The following is a 23312-nucleotide window of genomic DNA, read 5'->3' on the forward strand; positions in this document are numbered from 1 at the left end:
CTCTGTAGTGAGGTGTCAGAGCGCTCTGTATTAGAGGATGACCGCTGACTGAGGATGTGGGATCTATCACAGCAGTGCCCAGAGAGACAGCCAGGAGAGGGAGCAAAGATTCTACAAACATGCATTATACAAGTAAACCCCATACAAATGGATTGATCGATAGATATAAGCTAGCCTTGGGGTTTCAGATGCTGTGCCCTAATAATGACAACAAAAGGTATCAAGAGCCATTTCTGTTATAAACCTATGATGACACAGGGAGAATTGCATTTACATACTCCTCGCGTCCTCTCCTCCAATCCCACTGGAGGAGAAGTTCAGAGGGAAAATAACTCCTGGCTTTGTCTTCCAGTGGGTTTTGAGGAGGCGGAGAGGAAAGAGGACGTGAGGAGAATGCAATTGAGATTCTCCCATGGTCTACTGAGCATCGTTGTGCTTGTTCCTCCTCCTCACCCTGCTTGTGTCGCTCTGTGTTCCAGGAGTATAACATCAATGGCTGGTGGGTCGGAGAGCTAAACGGTACCATCGGTATCGTCCCTAAAGACTTCCTCCACCCTGCCTACATCCTCTGAGCTCCAGGAGGTACTGGAGCACTCTCATGTCGTTACGATTACAGACTAATATAACGGGCTAATGTACCATAACAGGCCTCCTGGCACCCATTGAGATAACCATTGAGATAACCATTGAGATAGCAGGAGAGGTGTATATTCACAGCGGTGGACTGGCCATTTAAGACATCTGGTGGCTGAAAGTAGAACTGCAATTACTGCACAGACCCAAGGTGTGAAATTTTATCAGCATTATAAGGGATACTGATATGCTCAGTAATGTTTAATTATAGCATCATTGACATAATTGAATTGGGGGAAATGACTCTGTAGTGATATTAAGTATATGCCAGAGAAAACATACAGTATCACACTGCACTACTACAGGAACTGTTTGTTACGTGTTACTCTCTGATAATTTATCTTTGTATTGTACCTTACTTCCACAGTTGAGTGATGTGACTGCGTTCCCAATCCCCAACACTTCGAGACTGATATTTTTTACTTTGCAATGTAATGCAGTGTAATTTTTTTGGTATGTTTTTGTAAAGATTGCTTCATTGCCATGCATAAAATACATTACCATTGTCCTTCTGAGGCCTTTGGTGTACACATCAAAGTATGGATAATTCTGATGTCAAAAAGGTTTCCTCTGTTTAGTTTTTTCCAATGTATTTGTGCCCGTGTGTGAATGGAAATGGCCAGCCATTGAGGAAACATTATGCCCCTGTGACAAAAATAGGAAATCCTCACCTCTGAGTGAACTGGGGGGGCTGGCTATTCGATATTTTGAAGCATATACGAACTGATGCCTTCAACAGCCTTGTGTCTGAGACTACAGTGCTTGTTATTTCTATGCTGACATATGTAGTCCACAAGGGGTCAGGCTTCCTCCCCTATCTTGTTTCACAAGGGGATGAATAGTTTTTCAATGAAGAGTTTGAAATTGGAATACCTGATAATTTGCAACAAAAAAAAAGATATAGATTTTTGATTGTTGAGCTTGTAAAAATATTTTATGTTATGTACATAATAACTTGTTTTACTGTGCATATGAAAGTCTATGGCAATATAAATGTCTGTAAATGTCATGCACTAAAATAGACTCAAGTGGGGGAAAAAACATTTTATTCCCAATTAAAATGATATTCCAAAGAAACATTGTTGTCAATAGGTGCATTCCTAGGTTGTTATTGACTATTTTTAGGTTGGTATATTGCTCATGTACATCCTTGTCTGAACTACATAAGTGAAAAAAAAACTGTCTGTCAATCATCTACATAACATAAAAGGGGTAACTTTTATGCCACTTAAAATAACTAATGCACCTGTTAAAATGCTGAATATGAGAACAAAAAGAACAGTAAAAGCATATGTTAGCTCTGACTGCATTGGTGTAACATGTTGACAATGATTTACAATGATACCAGTGTTGAGTAGTTTACTATACTATATCTATACTGTAACTAACTCCACCCCGAGGACAGAGAGGTTAGTAAAGCTAGTGTCCATGCAGCCTTGGTTCAACTGGCTATCATGGCTGACAAGACTGACATGAGAAACACAAAGCCTCATGAGTCCTTCCATGTCATTTCAGCAAGAAATGACACCCACCATCTCAGATTGTTCAGAAATCGTTTCTGTATTATTTACCATACATTTGTGTGAAAGTATCAGGTTTTGCCCACTAGATGCCACTGTTCCTGCTACTGCCACATCCATTTAGCTGGTCTCTTGTGTTTATTAAATGGATCACATTTTCTTTGCAACTTTAACCTCATAAGTCAAGCCAGTCCTCCATGAAAGCAATTCAGTTTGTCTTTCTCTTAGCAACCAAATGCTTCAACCCAATTCTCCTTGAATAGTCCAACAAATGGCAGCTCTCTGAGAGGGTTATCCCTATGGTGCAATTCTCATATGAAGATTTTTCCTACAAGGTCAAAAATGTTACGGCGAAATGGGCTAGTGACTAAAATGTTGTGACAACCCTAATAAAATTATAAACCACTGCATGGCAGTCCTATGTTTTTCAATACAATTATTAGAAAACATCTTTGTATGTAGTGTGATTAGTGATATTTACCATTAAACCCAACACCATTGCAAAACACTATACAGTGCGTGTTTGGTACTTTTACCACTGAAGACCATTAACGAACATAAGATTGACACCATTTGGACTGCTGTAGCCTAAATGGTTTGCTTTTTCACCAGGAATGGTCTAACTAATCCAGACCTTTCCTGGACACAGATTAAGCCCAATAGGAGGACAAACTGAACTGCTTTCATGGAGGACTGGCTAGAATTGGGAGGATGACCACAACATTTATTTTCATCATGAGCAAAAGCTATTGGTTTTCTTCCCAAAGTTGCAAAGAAAACGTTGCGATCCATTTAATAAACACAGGAGACCAGCAAAACTGTGTGTGTGTGTGTGTGTGTGTGTGGGGGGGGTTAACTTCACCAGATTCACAGGGAAAACATTACATAGGATGAAAAAGCAATACTCCAAGGCGCAGCTCCATGTCAGACATAGGAAATTGATACTGTATACTGGTTATTGGGGTGGGATTGGTGTAGTGTGGGGGGTCCATGGGTGGATTTTGTTCACGTCGTACTCATCTGTCAGGAAGAATTATGATTCAAATAGGATGTTAGGTACTATATTTATTGACGATTATATGAATCCAATCATTCAAAATGGCCAATTTGGGTGCAATCAATTTGCTTAATTCCTCAGAGATCAAATTATATTTCCACAAAATAATCTTTCAGGAATGCTAATTGGATCTGTTTCTAACTACAGAAACGATTTCAGGACAATCTGAGATTGTGTGTGTCGAAATCCTCTTTCTTGTGCTTTTAGGTGGAACGACACTCACCCCCCCGTTTGCTCAAGCTGAACCCAGAAACCAACCCACAACAGCAATGCAGTATACCTAAGGGAATGCATGCAGGATGACACTTTTTTTTCTCCAGAAGTTATGAATAAAACGCAGTCAAAGTTGATTGCACGATAAGTAACTTTCACCCACTCCAAACTCGTAATCACGTTTTAACTGCGACACAGTTCTGGATCACACAGCTTTCTGAAGGCATGTGAATTAACTGCCAAAATATTTGCCACATTAAAACCATTGGGGCAACACAGCCGGTTGAGTTAAACGGACTAATTCCCTCTCCGACTGACACCATTGGTCCCCTGAGCATTGGGTACCTCAGGTGTGATTTCTTCATGTGAGGGATCTTGGTTCGTTTCGGGCTTTAGAATGTCTGTGTTGTTGCAGACTTCTTCTGCCTCTGTGCGGTCTGTTTGGTAATTTCCCTTCTCCATGTAGCTATTTGTCTCGTGTTGCATTTTCATTATTGGCAGAATCCTTGTCGTCGCTCTCCTTATTACTCCCATCGGATGTTGTTGTTTCCCCATTCCCGACTCTCCCCATCCTCTCCATTCATTTCCTCGTCTCTCAACCTCTTTGGTTGTGTCCAGCTGATCTTCTACTTGTTGAATGTCCTAGGGAGCCGCCTTTCCACCTCGAAATGAGTCATCGACTTCTCCCTTTTGGGTTGCAACATCTCCACTTTCTACCTCTTGGGTTGAGTCATCAACACTTTCCACTTCTTCGGTTGTGATCTCATGACAGTCTTCCTCTAGGCTGATCTCTATGTGGGAGTTTCTCTCATCCGTGTGTCCTTGGCTGTCCAGCTCAATGGCTGTTACTGTGTTGCAGTCCCCTTCTGAGGTTCTCTTCTCGTGACTGATGCTTTCTTGAGCTTCCTCCGCAGGGTTAAGGTCCTCTAGAACTGTCTCCCTTAGGCCATCATCTCCATCTTGAGGAGTTTCCTCATGGATGTCTAGCTCTGGGCTACTCTGTTTGGGAGGGATTGTCTGTGTAGTCGTGTCTGTATGGGTCTCACCCTCAAGGGCCACTTCCGATTCACACTCCTCCTCCAGGCCTAGGTCTAGGTTACTCTGTTTGGGATGAATTATATCTGTAGGTATGTTAGCATGGCTCTCCTCCTTAATGACCCTCTCAGTCTTCAACTCCGTTACACATCCCTCTTCCAAGCCTGTGTCCTTTTCACAGTGCAGTTCCACAAGTGTCAGCTGTTGACAATCCCCTTGGTGGATCACCTCCTCATGTTCGAGCCTCTCTGGGGTAGATTCTTCATGGCCATCCCACTTAAAGATAGTCTCCACTGGGCTGTGTGTCTCCAGGATGGCCTCTACCTGGAATACATTGTGGTCCTCCTGGGTGACCTCTAGGGAAAGGGTCTCAGTCTCACTGAGCTGTAACTCCACAGCGTCTATGTCATGGGCGTCAGCTAGAAACTTCTCAGTCATTAGGCCCTCTGGCTCACTGGAGGCGAGGTTCACAGGGTTGAGGGGCTCTTCACATTGCAGGGTAGGTAGATGAGGAGCAGGGCTGTGGGGAACGAGAAGGCCATGAAGTAACAATACTCAACATTACCTTTATACTGTAAAACCTGAAATACAAGTATGGGTAACGAATTGATGCAGAGACTCCCGATTTTTCACTTTAAAATGTATGTAAAAAAAAAAAATACAATGATTGCAAAGTTACACAAACCATACAACTATGCACAAGGCCTAGTTTTAACAATTTCCACAAAAACACATTTACTTGAAGAACAGCGCAGATGCAAAGTTTGGTAACAGAATGACGGTTTGTGCGGTCATTCTGTTACCAAACTTTGCATCTGCCGGGATTCAATCCAATCGCCCCTTTTCAGCTAAGCACCATTTAAAGGCAATATTACCGCGGTTGCGGAGATCGCATTCAAAGTAAACGCTGCAGATGTCGGCTCAATCAGAAATTATTAATGCGGACCAGATTGAATCCTGGCCTAAAACAATGTGTTCATTGAACACACTCACGTCTATTCAGGAGCCCACCAGAAGTTTCAACTCACAACTACACCTCATTTGTGCCTGTGTGGACAGTTGTGCTTTTTCATCTGTTGACACTCCAGTCTTACCTCTCCATGGACTCATAAGGAACTGGAGTAAGACTTGGGTCCTGGGTCGAGTCCTCTTCCGGAACCCAGCCCTGATTGGATGAGCCGTAGGTGAGGATGGCCTCTGTCACAGTGTAGGGGGTGTGGCCCTGCACACAGTCCAGGATGTGACCAACTGGCAGTTGGGTTTGCAGGAAGAGGTGGAGCTGACTGTCTGACAGACACACTGTCATGGTGCACACTCTGAAGAAAGAAAAGGTACGCCAATGCCATGCTCAATGTTGGGGTCTCATTTTATTTGATTAGTCATGGTAAATGTTTCCTTTGTGCTCATTTCAGGTGTGACAATAATGACAAATAGAGGGAACAACCAAGCACTATAATTGAAATGGTGAAGTCATTGATAATTATTAACTTAGGAGAGGAACTGACTTGTCCAGGAAGGACTGCAGGCCTTTCCTCCTCTTCTCTAGGAAGTCCTCACCACTAAAGGAGAAGAAGGGCTTGCTGGGCAGGTCTGGGACGGATCTATAGGACAGACAGGGACAGAAAATAACCCATAGCTTGCATAACAGGACAACTTCACATTGGTGTTCCAAATGATTTTTTTCAAACATGCAGTTTAAAGCCACGCACATTGGGGGACATTGCTATGACTTACACCAAGCCAGTGTTCTTCTGCATCCTCTTCTTGAGCCAGACAAACTCACTGTAGCGCCGGCGCACACAGGACATCTTCGCTGTGAAGGCCTTGCTGTTGGTCTGTGAGTAAAAAGAGAGGGTGCACCATTACATACTGTGGATACAGACAACGCCAATGGGAGATAAATTGATCCGTTTTGCGCGATAGCGATAAATACAACTTTTTTTAATTGCAGAGTTACTTTCCATTAGCGGCAGGGCTCTAGACTGACTTTTTCCAGTGCCAAGTAAGACATGAAAGAAGTTCGCTATTTATCTAACATGTTCAGGGAATACATGATGGATCTTTTGATGTGCAACATGTCAAAATAGGACTCAGAATGATCCAATTCATTTGAGGCTCTTTAGAGATTAATTTGCCTGCATATCTTTTGTGCATATTGGCCTAGGATATATACTACATAATTCACCCACCTGAGGAAGTGGGAACTCAAAACATATCCACATAATTTTCCTTCCTCATAATGCCATCTATTTTGTTAAGTGCACCAGTCCCTCCTGCAGCAAAGCACCCCCACAACATGATGCTGCCACCCCCGTGCTTCACGGTTGGGATGGTGTTCTTCGGCTTGCAAGCGTTCCCCTTTTTCCTCCAAACATAACGATGGTCATTATGGCCAAACAGTTCTATTTTTGTTTCATCAGACCAGAGGACCTTTCTCCAAAAAGTATGATCTTTGTCCCCATGTGCAGTTGCAAACCGTAGTCTGGCTTTTTTATGGCGGTTTTGGAGCAGTGGCTTCTTCCTTGCTGAGCGGCCTTTCAGGTTATGTCGATATAGGACTCGTTTTACTGTGGATATAGATACTTTTGTACCTGTTTCCTCCAGCATCTTCACAAGGTCCTTTGCTGTTGTTCTGGGATTGATTTGCACTTTTCGCACCAAAGTACGTTAATCTCTAGGAGACAGAACGCGTCTCCTTCATGAGCGGTATGACGGCTGCGTGGTCCCATGGTGTTTATACTTGCGTACTATTGTTTGTACAGATGAACGTGGTACCTTCAGGCGTTTGGAAATTGCTCCCAAGGATGAACCAGACTTGTGGAGGTCTACAATTTTTTTTCTGAGGTCTTGGCTGATTTCTTTTGATTTTCCCATGATGTCAAGCAAAGAGGCACTGAGTTTGAAGGTATGCCTTGAAATACATCCACATGTACACCTCCAATTGACTCAAATGATGTCAATTAGCCTTTCAGAAGCTTCTAAAGCCATGATATTATTTTCTGGAATTTCCCAAGCTGTTTAAAGGCACAGTCAACTTAGTGTATGTAAACATCTGACCCACTGGAATTGTGATACAGTGAATTATATGTGAAATAATCTGTCTGTAAACAATTGTTGGAAAAATGACTTGTGTCATGCACAAAGTAGATGTCCTAACCGACTTTCCAAAACTATAGTTTGTTAACAAGAAATATGTGGAGTGGTTGAAAAACAAGTTTTAATGACTCCAACCTGTATGTAAACTTCTGACTTCAACTGTAGCTGACATTCTTATGTGTTTTATTTCTCACATGTTTTATTTTCTTTATTTAACTTTGCATCGTTGAGGAAGAGCTTGTAAGTAAGCATTTCACCTGTTGTATTCGGCACGTGACAAATATATACAGTACCAGTCAAAAGATGACACACCTACTCATTTCTTTATTTTGACTATTTTCTACATTGTAGAATAATAGTGAAGACATCAAAACTATGAAATAACACATATGGAATCATGTAGTAACCAAAAAAGTGTTAAACAAATCAAAATATATTTTAGATTCTTCAAAGTAGCCACCCTTGGCCTTCATGACAGCTTTGCACACCCTTGGCATTCTCTCAACCAGCTTCATGAGGAATGCTTTTCCAACAGTCTTGAAGGAGTTCCCACATACAGTGGGGGAAAAAAGTATTTAGTCAGCAACAATTGTGCAAGTTCTCCCACTTAAAAAGATGAGAGAGGCCTGTAATTTTCATCATAGGTACACGTCAACTATGACAGACAAATTGAGAAAAAATAATCCAGAAAATCACATTGTAGGATTTTTAATGAATTTATTTGCAAATTATGGTGGAAAATAAGTATTTGGTCACCTACAAACAAGCAAGATTTCTGGCTCTCACAGACCTGTAACTTCTTCTTTAAGAGGCTCCTCTGTCCTCCACTCGTTACCTGTATTAATGGCACCTGTTTGAACTTGTTATCAGTATAAAAGACACCTGTCCACAACCTCAAACAGTCACACTCCAAACTCCACTATGGCCAAGACCAAAGAGCTGTCAAAGGACACCAGAAACAAAATTGTAGACCTGCACCAGGCTGGGAAGACTGAATCTGCAATAGGTAAGCAGCTTGGTTTGAAGAAATCAACTGTGGGAGCAATTATTAGGAAATGGAAGACATACAAGACCACTGATAATCTCCCTCGATCTGGGGCTCCACGCAAGATCTCACCCCGTGGGGTCAAAATGATCACAAGAACGGTGAGCAAAAATCCCAGAACCACACGGGGTGACCTAGTGAATGACCTGCAGAAAGCTGGAACCAAAGTAACAAAGCCTACCATCAGTAACACACTACGCCGCCAGGGACTCAAATCCTGCAGTGCGAGACGTGTCCCCCTGCTTAAGCCAGTACATGTCCAGGCCCGTCTGAAGTTTGCTAGAGTGCATTTGGATGATCCAGAAGAGGATTGGGAGAATGTCATATGGTCAGATGAAACCAAAATATAACTTTTTGGTAAAAACTCAACTCGTCGTGTTTGGAGGACAAATAATAATAATAATAATAATAATAATAATAATAATAATAAGCCATTTAGCAGACGCTTTTATCCAAAGCGACTTACAGTCATGCGTGCATACATTTTTGTGTATGGGTGGTCCCGGGGATCGAACCCACTACCTTGGCGTTACAAGCGCCGTTCTCTACCAGCTGAGCTACAGAGGACCACACAAAGAATGCTGAGTTGCATCCAAAGAACACCATACCTACTGTGAAGCATGGGGGTGGAAACATCATGCTTTGGGGCTGTTTTTCTGCAAAGTGACCAGGACGACTGATCCGTGTAAAGGAAAGAATGAATGGGGCCATGTATCGTGAGATTTTGAGTGAAAACCTCCTTCCATCAGCAAGGGCATTGAAGATTAAACGTGGCTGGGTCTTTCAGCATGACAATGATCCCAAACACACCGCCCGGGCAACGAAGGAGTGGCTTCGTAAGAAGCATTTCAAGGTCCTGGAGTGGCCTAGCCAGTCTCCAGATCTCAACCCCATAGAAAATCTTTGGAGGGAGTTGAAAGTCTGTGTTGCCCAGCGACAGCCCCAAAACATCACTGCTCTAGAGGAGATCTGCATGGAGGAATGGGCCAAAATACCAGCAACAGTGTGTGAAAACCTTGTGAAGACTTACATGAAACGTTTGACCTGTGTCATTGCCAACAAAGGGTATATAACAAAGTATTGAGAAACTTTTGTTATTGACCAAATACTTATTTTCCACCATAATTTGCAAATAAATTCATTAAAAATCCTACAATGTGATTTTCTGGATTTTTTCCCTCATTTTGTCTGTCATAGTTGACGTGTACCTATGATGACAATTACAGGCCTCTCTCATCTTTTTAAGTGGGAGAACTTGCACAATTGGTGGCTGACTAAATACTTTTTTTCCCCACTGTATGCTGCGCACTTGTTGGCTGCTTTTCCTTCACTCTGCGGTCCAACTCATCCCAAACCATCTTGGTTTGAGGTCGGGTGATTGTGGAGGCCAGGTCATCTGATGTAGCACTGCATCACTCTTCTTCTTGGTCAAATAGCCCTTACACTGCCTGGAGGTGTGTTCTGAGTCCTGTTGAAAAACAAATGATAGTCCCACTAAGCGCAAACCAGATGGGATGGCATATTGCTGCAGAATGCTGTGGTAGCCATGCTGGTTAAGTGTGCCTTGAATTCTAAATAAATCACAGACAGTGTCACCAGCAAAGCACCCCCACCCCTCCTCCTCCATGCTTCACGTCGGAACCACACATGCGGAGATCATCCGTTCACCTACTATGCGTCTCACAAAGACATGGTGGTTGGAACCAAAAATCTCTAATTTGGACTCCAGACCAAAGACAGATTTCCACCGGCCTAATGTCCATTGCTTGTGTTTCTTGGCCCAAGCAAGTCTCTTCTTCTTATTGGTGTCCTTAAGTAGTGGTTTCTTTGCATTAATTCGACCATGAAGGCCTGATTCATGCAGTTTCCTCTGAACAGTTGATGTTGAGATGTTTCTGTTACTTGAACTCTGTGAAGCATTTATTTGGGCTGCAATTTCTGAGGCTGGTAACTCTAATGAACTTATCCTCTGCAGCAGAGGTAACTCTGGGTCTTCCTTTCCTGTGGCGGTCCTCATGAGAGCCAGTTTCATCATAGCGCTTGATGGTTTTTGTGACTGCACTTGAAAGTTTCAAAGTTCTTGAACTTTTCTGGATTGACTGACCTTCATGTCTTAAAGTAATGATCGACTGTCGTTTGTTTTGCTTTGAGCTGTTCTTGCCATAATATGGACTTAGTCTTTTACCAAATAGGGCCATCTTCTGTATACCACCCCTACATTGTCACAAGACCACTGATTGGCTCAAACACAAGAAATTCCACAAATTATCTTATAACAAGGCACACCTGTTAATTGAAATGCATTCCAGGTGACTACCTCATGAAGCTGGTTGAGAGAATGCCAAGAGTGTGCAAAGCTGTCATCAAGGCAAAGGGTGGCTACTTTGAAGAATCTCAAATATAAAATATATTTTGATTTGTTGAACACTTTTTGGGTTACTACATGATTCCATATGTGTTATTTCATAGTTCTGATGTCTTCACTATTATTCTACAATGTAGAAAATAGTAAAAATAAAGAAAAACCCTGGAATATGTAGGTGTCCAAACTTTTGACTGGTACTGTATATATACATATTTTTTAAATTCTGCATTATGTCCTTCTGATGACTGAATCAAGCAACGCACCCGAATCCATTCTACTTAGGAGATAGGCTAATGTCAACAAGGGACAAGGATCGTACAGATTAAGAACTTGAACTGCTGGATTCCATTGTGTTTACAGAGAACAAAGTCAATACTAGACTGTCAAGCAATTTGAACGAAGCCTTCCAATGTTAAAGGTAGACTCAGCAAAATGACGTTGCCACGAGCAGCACCGCAGATATTGAGATGAGCGAGATGCAAGACTTCGCTCTCACAGTCACACACAATATCTGCGCATGTGCACGGGTTCACTTCACGCTGTTACAGCGTGGTAGCCAGGGCACCAAAACAGCGGAGAAGTCGAGCCTCGCGCTTCAACGCTCTTAGTTGTTGCGGAGATTGACCCAGTATGCTGTTTACTTTCTGCATCGACGTCATATCGCTGAGTCTACCTTTAAGCCTCCAGTTTCTCCAGCTAGCCAGCGCAAAATGTGGTTATGGCTTCGAGAATCAGCCTACATCAAAATAGCTTGATGCTGGTTTAGCAATTCATCACCATGAGTCAAATATCATGGGGAGAGAAAAGTCAACAGAAGAGATTATCAAAAGGCACATATCATTGTAGAATTCATACCAACAAATGTTGTTTACCTCTATGGAGTTCTGTAAACTTATTCAGTTAATCAAGTATATTCATTTATTCATGTGTCCAACCATGTATTCATAATGTAATTTGTCTAGTTGATCATACAGTGTTTATTAGTATTTAGAAATGTAACTTAGATGTAGTGGGAAACGTCATGTGTATAAGCATGTGAATTGAAAATACTTTTGAGTGAATAGAAGCAAGAATTCGGCCTTGAGCTGGGCCTCTAGTGCCCGAAACGATAAGGAGAGAGCAGAAAATGTGTGCGGTGTGTGAAGAGGGTAATGGGCAGCTATGGAAAATGACCAGTTGATATGTGGGAGTCATGTGCTGGTTGGAAAGTATATGTAGAACATTCTGTAACATTCATATTTTAGTGCATTTTATTATGACACTTCTGGTGGATAAACGTTTGAAAGTCAGAGGTTTTGTCTCTGGTTCTATTAAAAGGAGCATTATAAGGAATAGAGTACAAGACTGATCTTTCCATCACCCCCAGCATTCCTACCCACAGGCCAACCACTTTAGTGATATCATGTAGGTCCATTTGGTGACTGAGTAGTCATTTATTTTTCCTGGTCCTGACTCATCTATGACAAATGCACATAATGAGAGTCTTAAGTAATTTCAAACTAGCCCTTTCCGATGACTTGGGATCTACAGCTCTAATAAGGACATATGCACTCATTGAGACAACTGCTTCTTTGTCGCGTTTAGACGGTGAATGGATACTCACGTGAAGGAATATCCTGAAATCCACGTACGAGTTCCAAGAGCCGTCATTCTGAACCCGAGGGTCTTGGACCCGCACAGCAACAAACTCCTGCAGAGACAAACAAAATAGCGCTTTCACTAACAGAGGGAACTGCAGGCAGTTTGTGTAGCTAAATTAGTGAATCAACAGCTAGCAAAGTTACGAGGAAGTGATACAACATGGGGTTGATGGCTCCAAGTCATGGGGCAAGTCATGGGATGAATCTAAATTGCATCTCCTCGGGTCCTGTCTCCTCGCCTCCTACTCGGAACCCATTGGATGATTAGGTCAGAGGGGCGGGACCTTTAGATTTCTCATCGAATGGATTTTGAGAATGAGGAGAGGAAGCGAGGAAAGCAATTGAGATTCTCCCATGGATAGCGCGTCACACTACTGTATATCCTTTTTCACCCAACAGTTTAATTAACCAGAGGCTACAGTGTAGAAGAGTGTCAGGGTAAATTAGGAGAGAATGAGGGTAACTTACATCTTCTTCGTGATTCTTAATCATCATTTAGAGTATCTGTTAATCCATTGGAGTAAAAATTTTGCAAAAAATAAACACTTTCATTCCAGCTCTAAAAAAACTATACATAGGCAGATATATCGGTGATTTAGCTGCCTCCCTAAAAATGGTATTGGTATCGGACCCAAAAATCCCATATCGGTCGGGCTCTAATGTACATATTCTTCGTGATTCTTAATCATCCTTCCGTAGGCTACGCTGCACATGATACATCTGCCAAACAAAACAAAAAACACAAAATGCAAGAATCAATATCAACGAGTCAGCAAAGAGGGAAAAACTCAGCCTATGCTTCTCTTCCACCCCTCAAGTCTCACTAAAGCACTCAGTCACGAGGACAACGTTTCAGTGCCGTAATAAGTTTTGTGAAAAATGTACGACTGGATAACATCTCAAATGCAGTTAGTCTTTTGCTTCTCTCGATTTCTTTGCTGTTAGCCATGTTTGGGAACAGCAGACTGGGGATGAATGCCTTCACTTGCCCTTTGCCCTCAAGATAAACCCCTCCTCGTCTTGATAGCACTGTCACTGGCAATATGTTTAATTCCTCCACCACCAACCACTCCTGTGTAAAAAAAATAAAAAGTATTTCACTGTAACCACATTGTAAAAACAAATGTTGATACTAATCAAAAGTCAATAACACTAACGTTAGTCTAGCTAGGAAGTGTGGGTAAACAAACAAACTGATAAATCATGTTTTGGAATGACAACTAGGGCTAGGCGGTTACTTTCATATAGTCGGGGTATATTTTAAACGTCTTCTTAAAAACGTGTTTTGAAAGACCCACAAATAATTAGCTATTCAGAGTTGAGCGCTCCAACAGATCTTTAGAAAAAGTCTCCGTCTACAATTGTGTCGAATGTCAATAAAATCCGTAGCTACAATCAATGCAAAGATCTGCGGAACTCCGCGCAGTTTCGACGCAATTTTATTTACTAAAATCATGCCTTGGCGTCAGTCACGACGTAATATCCGTTTCCGGGCAAACTCAAAACCTTTAAATAAATAAATAAACAGTCGCCATTTTACCTTCATGTTAAATGTTACAGCGCCGACACTTTTGACCTTAGTAGCTAAAATATTATGGACAGGAGAAAATCATACGCATTTAGTAGAAAATGCTGGGTTAAAATCGAACATGTTCGATCGGGAGCGGATAGATACCTCGCTTGTACACTCACTGTGCAGATCGACCGACTAGCTAATCTCTAAATCATCTGAGACACCCACATGAGATAACTTTGGTTTCGTTGGGAAATCCACACAATGTAGAATCGTTGCACGTGTACAAAGAATTTGAGCTCGGACACGAAGGGGGCGGACACGATATATTTAGCTTACACAAGCTCATATTTGATTGATAATAAACTAAACAAATTGATATAAGAAATTATAACCCAGGTTATTTTGCTAATCATATCTCAACATTTGAAGACATACACTATTTTTCCTCGAATAACTCGTTTTGAGGTGAGTTGCATTCTATCCTTGCAAATCTTCGCTACCTGCACGTTTGTGTTGGGAAATAATGTAATTATAACTAGCTACAGCGTGCATCTAGCCAACTACATAAAGATAATAATGCATTTCCATATACATTGCGCTTTTGTTTGATTAACTAGCTAACACATTCAGAATGTGCATGCTAGTGCTGCTTTTGTTTTCTATTGAAACCAATATGGAGGAGAGTGGCGTGTGTAGCTAGTACTCGCCCGAATCGCTACTGGACCATGGCTCTGTAAATAACAGGCAGCACTAGTAGTTAGACCGCTAACTCCGTTTTCAAACGATATTAAACCATTTTTGGACAACTGTTTATGATTTGCACACTGGTCAATCATGATACCGTATCACCACCGAGTTTCTAAACGATATTTGGTTGACCTCGTATTGTAGCCAGTGTGCCAACTATTTTTCAGTGAGAATCTGTATTGGCTCGTTGACTTGCCGCTAGAGGACCGTTTCCGCGGGGACGTCACAGCACCAATTTACCTTGCTGCGGCACTGCTGCGTTTCTCTACGTAGCGTTTTTGCCCCCTTTTCCGCCGCACACCCCTGTGCCTCTGCCTGTGATTTCTGTTGCACAGACAACTTCTCTCATTCTCGTTTGCGGCAGAATTGAGTGGGAAAATTCGCTAAATTCTATTAAAACAATAGAAACCCTCGGTGTCGAAACTCCCCAAAGGCAGTCTGAAAAGTAGCTGCATTTGTCGCTAGACTCTTTTACCAATAAAAGTCGCTGATGGGGTCTGAAAACTCACTAAATAAGCAGCACTGATTGTAGCGCCGAGAGCAAGAGGGGTTTTGACTAGATTAGATACAGCTTTTGTCAGATTTGACTTTTCGTAATAGGTTAGGAGAACTTACGCAGCAGGTTAGAGTAACTAACGGAGAAGTGTTAGGGTTAGCTAAAATGCCCAGTATGAAAAAAGATATATGCACTCACTAACTGTAAGTCGCTCTGGATAAGAGCGTCTGCTAAATGACTAAAATGTATCCCTTCTAGCCATGACCCCCTAGAGAGCGTAGTTCTTCCTGAGATGACAAACATTTAGATTTTAGTCATTTAGCAGACGCTCTTATCCAGAGCGACTTACAGTTAGTGAATGCATACTGGCCCCCCGTGGGAAACGAACCCACAACCCTGGTGTTGCAAGCGCCATACTCTACCAACTGAGCTACAGGGGACCACGTAAAGGGAATAATAGCACCATCTTGTGGCCGGTTGGCCTACTCGTATTGTAAGCGGGAGCTAGCCCTCCAGATGTTGCACAGATTGAAGGATGTGTTTATGCTCCATCTCCTGCATGATGGCCCCAGTAATTTTGGGAGCTAGCTACCACATATCTGTGGTGAATTGAGCCCAGGAAAAAAATTGTGGCTGCCAATGGACACCCTATCCATATTCTTGTGCTTCTCTCGAGCACTGTGCTCATTCACTATTAGAAATGTGTGCACTGGTACTCTTGATGCACATCTATTTTTAGTATCTACAAAAAATAAACAATTTACTGTGACTTTTAGGCTTAGTAAACCTGTAATAACTATGAATTCCCCAAAGTTCTCAAATTTTTTTGCCCAACTACATCAAGGGCCCCTGTTAGAGCCGTGTAAAAAATGCTATAGACATGTAGACTCTCATGAATCGCTTTCTCTCCAATGCTATTTTTTTTATCCTGTCTACCTTATTGATTCCTGACCCCCATCGCCCTACTCTTGACGTTGACCAGGAACCAACTGCTGGTCCCACGGTCTACCTGATGAGTATGAGCGAATCTACAGAACCTTCTAATGATGCTCCCACTCTTACTGAAGGTCTTATAACATTTTTCAAATATACAAACCATTTCACTGTTTTGTCTGTGTGGGGTAAGGGAGCAGATGTTTTTGCAAAAGTCAAGCTGCTATTTCTACTAACAAATCTTCTTCTGCAGCAGTGGGTAAACAAAGGTGTTTATCATTTATGTGTGGCACTCCGTGATGTTGTGAGTTTCCCATCTACCTCTAATGTGTTTCACTGAATTACAGTATATAATTTCAAAAGGTGAGGCTACCTCGCACAAGATGCCATAGACTTAGCATCTGTAGGCTTTAAAGGGGCAATCTGCAGTTGCTACATACATTTTTGGACTTATAAATTAATCATGACCGAAGTTATTGGCACCCTTGGTAAAGATAAGCAAAAAAGACTGTATAAAAAAATAATACAAATACTGAGCAAAAAAAGGGGGGAACATTTTATATTATTTTATACTAGTACAATTGTTCAGAAATACATTTTGTTTAACAAGTAATAAAAACAATGGGGTTCTTTTCTGGTGTGTGCCTGGCCAAAGAGCTCTATTTTCAAAAGGCTCAGTGTCGTTATCCTCGCAAGGGGAGGATGCTGGAGTATGGAAAACGGGTGGCAATTTTGAAATGTCTTTTGAGATTTTTTTTATTACTTGTTAAACTAAATCTCCTCTGAGCAATTGTATTAGTATAATATCATTTTCAAATGTTTTGATCATTCAATATAGCTCAGTATTTGTATTATTTATTTTATAGCATGTTTTGCACATCTTTATCAAGGGTGGCAATAATTTAGGTAATGATCCTACTGTATACCCATTGATTCTTGAAGAATATAACTTAGAAGAATATAATTTATAAATGCCTCATTAACTTAGTTAAACTGTCTTACCACCTCAGAACTTTTTACTCCAATGTTTGTAAACATCGTAAATGTTAACAAACACTGTATAGCTTCAACATGCTTAAAACTAGAATTTTGTTATCTTGGGTGGTCAGTCCTTGTAGTATATGAATTTGAGAGTGGTTACAATTCTCCAGGCCCATCCCTCAGCTTTTTTACCAAAACAGAGGCGGGGAATTCCCTTTGTTATTTTTTCAACTGCGGATTACCCCTTGAGTGAAAAGTTCAGTATAAGTGTCACCGTCTACAAAGTGGGCGTTTTCTGGAGCCGTGATTTGCTGCTCCTGCACCCACAGCCCACATTACCCCTGCACCTGCAGACATCATTTCCCCTGCACCTGCAGACATCATTTCCCCTGCACCTGCAGACATCAATCCCCCTGCACCTGCAGACATCAATCCCCCTGCACCTGCAGACATCAACCCCACTGCACCTGCAGACATCAATCCCCCTGCACCTGCAGACATCAATCCCCCTGCAGCTGCAGACATCATTCCCCCTGCACCCACAGCCCCCACCCAGTCTCAGGTGACGATGACAACACCGGCTGATAAGACACAGGAGAAGAAGGCAGAGGATGTGGTGGGCGTGGAGGAAGAGGAGGAGGAAGAAGAATATGTGGTGGAGAAGGTCTTGAATCGAAGGGTGGTGAAAGGAAGAGTGGAGTACCTTCTCAAGTGGAAAGGCTTTTCGGAGTGAGTTTACACAATAATATCCGTAGTTTGTGGATTGCTTGTATTGACCAATCAAAACACCACTTTCCCTCCAATGCCGTTTTTGGGCTTAATTAACACTGCCTGTATGTTTATTCAGTGACGACAACACATGGGAACCAGAGGATAATTTGGACTGTCCCGACTTGATTGCACAGTTTCTGCAGAAACAGAAATCAGCTCATGAGTCTGTGGGTAAGAGGAAATCTGCAGAGACTAGCGTGGAAGGAGAGGAAAGTCGACCCAAGAAGAGAAAAGATGACGTAAGTCCTAGAGACCGAAGCGTGTACACAGATGGAATCGTTTGTCTTTACTCTTTCACATTGATTGACTGTGATTCACTGTGTTTTAGCCAGAGAAACTAAGGGGCTTCGCTCGAGGTTTGGATCCAGAAAGGATTATTGGTGCCACTGACTCCACTGGAGAACTCATGTTCCTCATGAAATGGTTTGTATAGCCCTTATCGCCCTATTCATTTTAATTTATTTTAACCTTTATACTGCTTACTAGACCTAATCATGCAGCAGCAGCATGTCAACTCATGTTGTACATACTGTGTACCTGTCAATTCCCAAACAGCATAGATCAGCATACATTTCAAGCTAGTCTATGCTGGTCAAGCTGGTCAAGCTGGTCTGACCAGCATGCACTAGCTCAGGGGAAGGCAACTAGATTAAGCCGCGGTACAATTTTTGTAGGAGGGCCGGAACATAATAATTTGTAAACTGCAAATTGACCACAACTAAGCCCATAAAGAGATTGTATTGAAAATAACAATCATTCATACCTTGATTACATTGAGACATGATCACCTCTTTTTTTTTTTTTTGGTGCGAATACTTGGGAACAGATTTCCTAAATTAAACACATTTTAGCCGAATTCCTGGTGATTTTAGTCTTTTCTGACCAAAAACTAAAATCCTTAACGCTTACCTTAACCATTTTACATTTCAACTTCAATGGGGTGACTTTCCAAGGATACCAGATAGCAAGGACCTTTTTAGAATTTAAAAGCTCAGCAAAGTTCAAATGGGAATACAATGTCAGATATTTTGTTTATTTATACAACAGATTAATGTGATATCACTGTGCTTCATCTAATAGCAGAAACAAATGACCTGGATAGCAGTTGAGATTACATTAAAAGTCCATGGTTTAAGTGATCAATGCCGTTCAAGATTCTGCACTGATTATTACAGCAATTGTGAAGATCTCCACAGACCTGCGATGACCTATGCATGCTATCTTGAACATGCACGCCTTATATGATTACATAAGAAGAAATGTACAGTGCAGTCGGAAAGTATTCAGACCCCTTTACTTTTTCCACTTTGTTACATTACAGCCTTATTCTAAAATTGATTAAATAGTTTTTTTCCCCTTATCAATCTACACATAATACCCCATAATGACAAAGCAAAAAGAGGTTTAGAAATTTTTGTATAAAACACAGAAATATCACATTTTCATAAGTATTCAGACCCTTTACTCAGTACTTTGTTGAAGCACCTTTGGCAGCGATTACAGCCTCGAGTCTTCTTGGGTATGACGCTACAAGCTTGGCACACCTGTATTTGGGGAGTTTCTCAAATTCTCTGCAGATCCTCTCAAGCTCTTTCAGGTTGAATGGGGAGTGTCGCTGCACATCTATTTTCAGGTCTTGCCAGTGATGTTCGATCGGGTTCAAGTCCGGGCTCTGGCTGTGCCACTCAAGGACATTCAGAGACTTGTCCCGAAGCCACTCTTGCGTTGTCTTGGTTGTGTGCTTAGGGTCGTTGTCCTGTTGGAAGGTGAACCTTCACCCCAGTCTGAAAAACATCCCCACAGCATGATGTTGCCACCACCATGCTTCCCCGTAGGGATGGTGCCAGGTTTCCTCCAGACGTGACGCTCAGCATTCAGGCCAAAGAGTTTAATCTTGGTTTCATCAGACCAGAGAATCTTGTTTCTCATGGTCTGAGAGTCCTTTAGGTGCCTTTTGGCAAACTCCAAGTGGGCTGTCATGTGCCTTTTACTGAGGAGTGGCTTCCATCTGGCACTCTACCAAAAAGGCCTGATTGGTGGAGTGCTGCAGAGATGGTTGTCCTTCTGGAAGGTTCTCCCATCTCCAGAGGAACTCTGGAGCTCTGTCAGAGTGACCATCGGGTTCTTGGTCACCTCCCTGACCAAGGCCCTTCTCCCCCGATTGCTCAGTTTGGCCGGGCGGTCAGCTCTAGGAAGAGTCTTGGTGGTTCCAAACATCTTCTATCTAAGAATGATAGAGACCACTGTGCAGACATTTTTTGGTACCCTTCCCCAGATCTGTGCCTTCAACATAATCCTGTCTCGGAGCTCCAATTCCTTCGACCTCATGGCTTGGTTTGCACTGTCAACTGTGGGACCTTATATAGACAGGTGTGTGCCTTTCCAAATCATGTCCAATCGATTTAAATTTACTACATGTGGACTCCAATCAAGTTGTAGAAACATCTCAAGGATGATCAATGGAAACAGGATGCACCTGTTTCGAGCTCAATTTCGAGTCTCATAGCAAAGGATCTGAATACTTATGTAAATAATGTATTTCTGTTTTTTATTTTTTATAAATTAGCACCAAAAAAATTATTGAATCCATTTTAGAATAAGGCTGTAACATAACAAAATGTGGAAAAAGTCAAGGGGTCTGAATACTTTCAGAATGCATTGTATAATTACAGTAACCTCAATGTGACCATGGCTATTTACTGTATTACAAAAATGTATATTGAATTGTTTGGTTGACAACAAAATATCAACATTTAAAGGAGATTTATGTACTGCTTGGATAGGTCCGTCTGAGCCACAGGCTTAATCCCATTCTTTAACTTTTTGTTGGAAATATGAATCCAACATATTATTTGTTAACTTGTCGACAAGTTAATAGGCTGTTTATTGTATATCAGAAGTGATATTGAATTGTGTTTGGTTGTCTGCGCATCCAAATATTAACATTTGAAGGAGATTTATCTTCTGCTTGGAACTATCCAAGCATTTGATCCTCCTTCAAATATTGATATTTGGTTGCGTTGACAACCAAACACAATTCAATATCACTAAATATCATTACACTTTAAATCAACCAGAGCTTGAAACCCTAGGCCTATTATATTGTCTATTTTTTAAAAATTCTGGGTTGAAGTCAAACAATTGTTGTTGATGACTTTGTAAATGCTATATACTGTAGACTTAAATAGCATAATTGATAAAGTATGGTCACATTTCATTTTCTCTGTTAAACCTACCCTTTGGAATGACTTACATTTACATTTTAGTCATTTAGCAGACGCTCTTATCCAGAGCGACTTACAGGAGCAATTAGGGTTAAGTGCCTTGCTCAAGGGCACATCGACAGATTTTTCACCTAGTCGGCTCGGGGATTAGAACCAGTGACCTTTCGGTTACTGGCACAACGCTCTTAACCACTAAGCTACCGACTTCAATAGCAATAGTGAATCTATTTCATTCTTAAGTGGAGATCTCTCAACAATCATTCTCACGATAGCACATTGTTAATAGTCAGTGATAAATATCAACGCTGGGTTGGGCTTGGTTAAAGCCTTGGATGGGAGACCAAAGGGCAGCTGTAGATAGATACATTATCCAGTAGGAGGTGCTTCCCAGACAATTTTTTTCTGATTTAAAATTTGACATTGTTTTAAAGGTACAAATTCAACATATTTTATACACTGTTTCTGTAGAAATTTGGTTACCGTGATGCCATAATCCTGTAGTTGAAATTTCACCCTCTTACTTTTTTTTCAAATCCAATGTATTTTCCATGTAGATTCCACATCACAATAAGTTGTCAAATTACGTTAAAACAACGTTGATTCAACCAGTTGGTGCCCAGTGGGATGCCTTAAATAATTAAGCACTTTGATGCTGGTTTTGCTGGTGATCAGCAAATGCTGGTATGCAGCATCACCAGCACAAACTGGTCACCAGCATTAGTGTCCAAAACCCAACGAAGGCTGGTCAATGCTGTTTTTTTCAGCAGGGTATGCATCAATGAAAACAACAATAGTGGATCCATTGCCTTCATCTCCTCATTCCCTGCATCCTGACCTACAGATGCGGTCAAATATATTGGGCACCCTTGCAGTTTGCAATGGAGCAGGATGATGTTTTTTTCTTTAAAAAACTGGTTAAATTGCCATTTTTACCCTGTAGGCACCTGCAATTTATGAGAATCATTGCCTCCAACCTAGTTAATTTTAACTTTGAATAATTTAGTACAGGTCATTTTACTGTTTTTCTTTTCTTGGTCCTGTGCAGTGGTAAATCAAACAAATACACATGTAAACACCAAATGTTTTTTCAATTTATTTTAGATGAAACAATCATGCAAGGGTGCCAATATATTTGACCACATCTGTATGCTTCATGGCGTCACTACAATCCCTGAACTAGCCTCAACCCTCTACTTAAGTACTCATCCAACTCGTGGTTCTCTCCACACGGCCTGTTCTTGTAGGAAAAACTCTGATGAAGCAGACCTGGTACCAGCTAAGGAGGCAAACGTGAAGTGTCCACAGGTGGTCATATCCTTCTATGAGGAGCGGCTTACGTGGCACTCTTACCCCACCGAGGAGAAGGAGGACGACAAGAACTAGCCGTTTTTGGTGTAAAGCTGGTTCTGAAGACTATAGAGGTAGTGCAAGGGCGTATGGGTTCTAGGCAGAGGGTCTTAAAAAGCAAGATAGCATTTGGACTCCCTTTTTGGCTTAATATCACCCATCAGGTTAAACTCTTATCTGGATATGATCAGTCAATACAGGCTATGGGTTATCTTGAGGAAACACAACCCTGGAAGAAATGTATAATGCAGTGTTAATTTTTTAAGATTCACTTCAGTGATGGTTTATTTGGATTCTACAAGATCATTTTCACACGGCACTTGACTAAGAGGTCCAGACCTTTTTGCTATGACAGTACTGTATAGGCTGGTGGAGATGTGTTATCATTCATAGTGTTGTAAACAGGAGAATGGTGCCATTGTCTTTTAACGTAAATGTTTTGTAGCTTTTAGTGCAAAACGATGTTAATCTGTGCTCATTTTGTGACTGTTTTATTAGTGTATTAAGGTTACTTTTTTTTTTGAAAACCATATCTCTTTTTACTTTGCTCATTCGTCCATCTTATCATTCTAACATTTTCATAAACAGAACTTGCTTGTCTGTTTTTGGAGAATAAACAACTTTTTGTTACAGTTGTCTCAGTCTGACAGAAATAGCTTCAAGTTTGTGTAAATAGTTGGATAGCTACATTTA

At 41.4% G+C, this 23312-nt stretch overlaps 3 protein-coding genes across 3 annotated transcripts in view; 2 read left to right on the top strand and 1 right to left on the bottom strand.

Annotated features, from left to right (window-relative positions):
* The window catches only part of LOC311128251 (src kinase-associated phosphoprotein 1-like), a 32752-nt gene extending 31049 nt beyond the window's left edge, over positions 1 to 1703 (top strand). The window contains exons 12-13 of the mRNA XM_084160300.1: positions 480 to 582; positions 1001 to 1703. Of these exons, the coding sequence (XP_084016426.1) occupies positions 480 to 572 (93 nt within the window). The 3' untranslated portion in view covers positions 573 to 582; positions 1001 to 1703. The remainder of the gene's footprint in view (positions 1 to 479; positions 583 to 1000) is intronic.
* LOC311128244 (uncharacterized protein) lies at positions 1663 to 14052 on the bottom strand. The gene is made up of 6 exons (XM_084160284.1): positions 13073 to 14052; positions 12568 to 12654; positions 6193 to 6293; positions 5964 to 6059; positions 5553 to 5774; positions 1663 to 4978 (listed from the first exon to the last, which is right to left on the bottom strand). Exons 1-6 carry the CDS (start codon positions 13097 to 13099, stop codon positions 4066 to 4068), a joined length of 1446 nt encoding a protein of 481 aa, XP_084016410.1. The 5' UTR covers positions 13100 to 14052; the 3' UTR covers positions 1663 to 4065.
* Positions 14053 to 14130: 78 nt separating this feature from the next.
* LOC311128258 (chromobox protein homolog 1-like) lies at positions 14131 to 23263 on the top strand. Its single transcript, XM_084160309.1, has 6 exons — positions 14131 to 14585; positions 16346 to 16430; positions 17607 to 18006; positions 18125 to 18287; positions 18377 to 18471; positions 22517 to 23263. Exons 2-6 carry the CDS (start codon positions 16376 to 16378, stop codon positions 22653 to 22655), a joined length of 852 nt encoding a protein of 283 aa, XP_084016435.1. The 5' UTR covers positions 14131 to 14585; positions 16346 to 16375; the 3' UTR covers positions 22656 to 23263.
* Positions 23264 to 23312: the final 49 nt, after the last annotated feature.

The sequence above is a fragment of the Coregonus lavaretus genome (genome assembly GCF_964263955.1).
Source record: "Coregonus lavaretus genome assembly, chromosome: 1".
NCBI classification, from domain to species: domain Eukaryota; kingdom Metazoa; phylum Chordata; class Actinopteri; order Salmoniformes; family Salmonidae; genus Coregonus; species Coregonus lavaretus.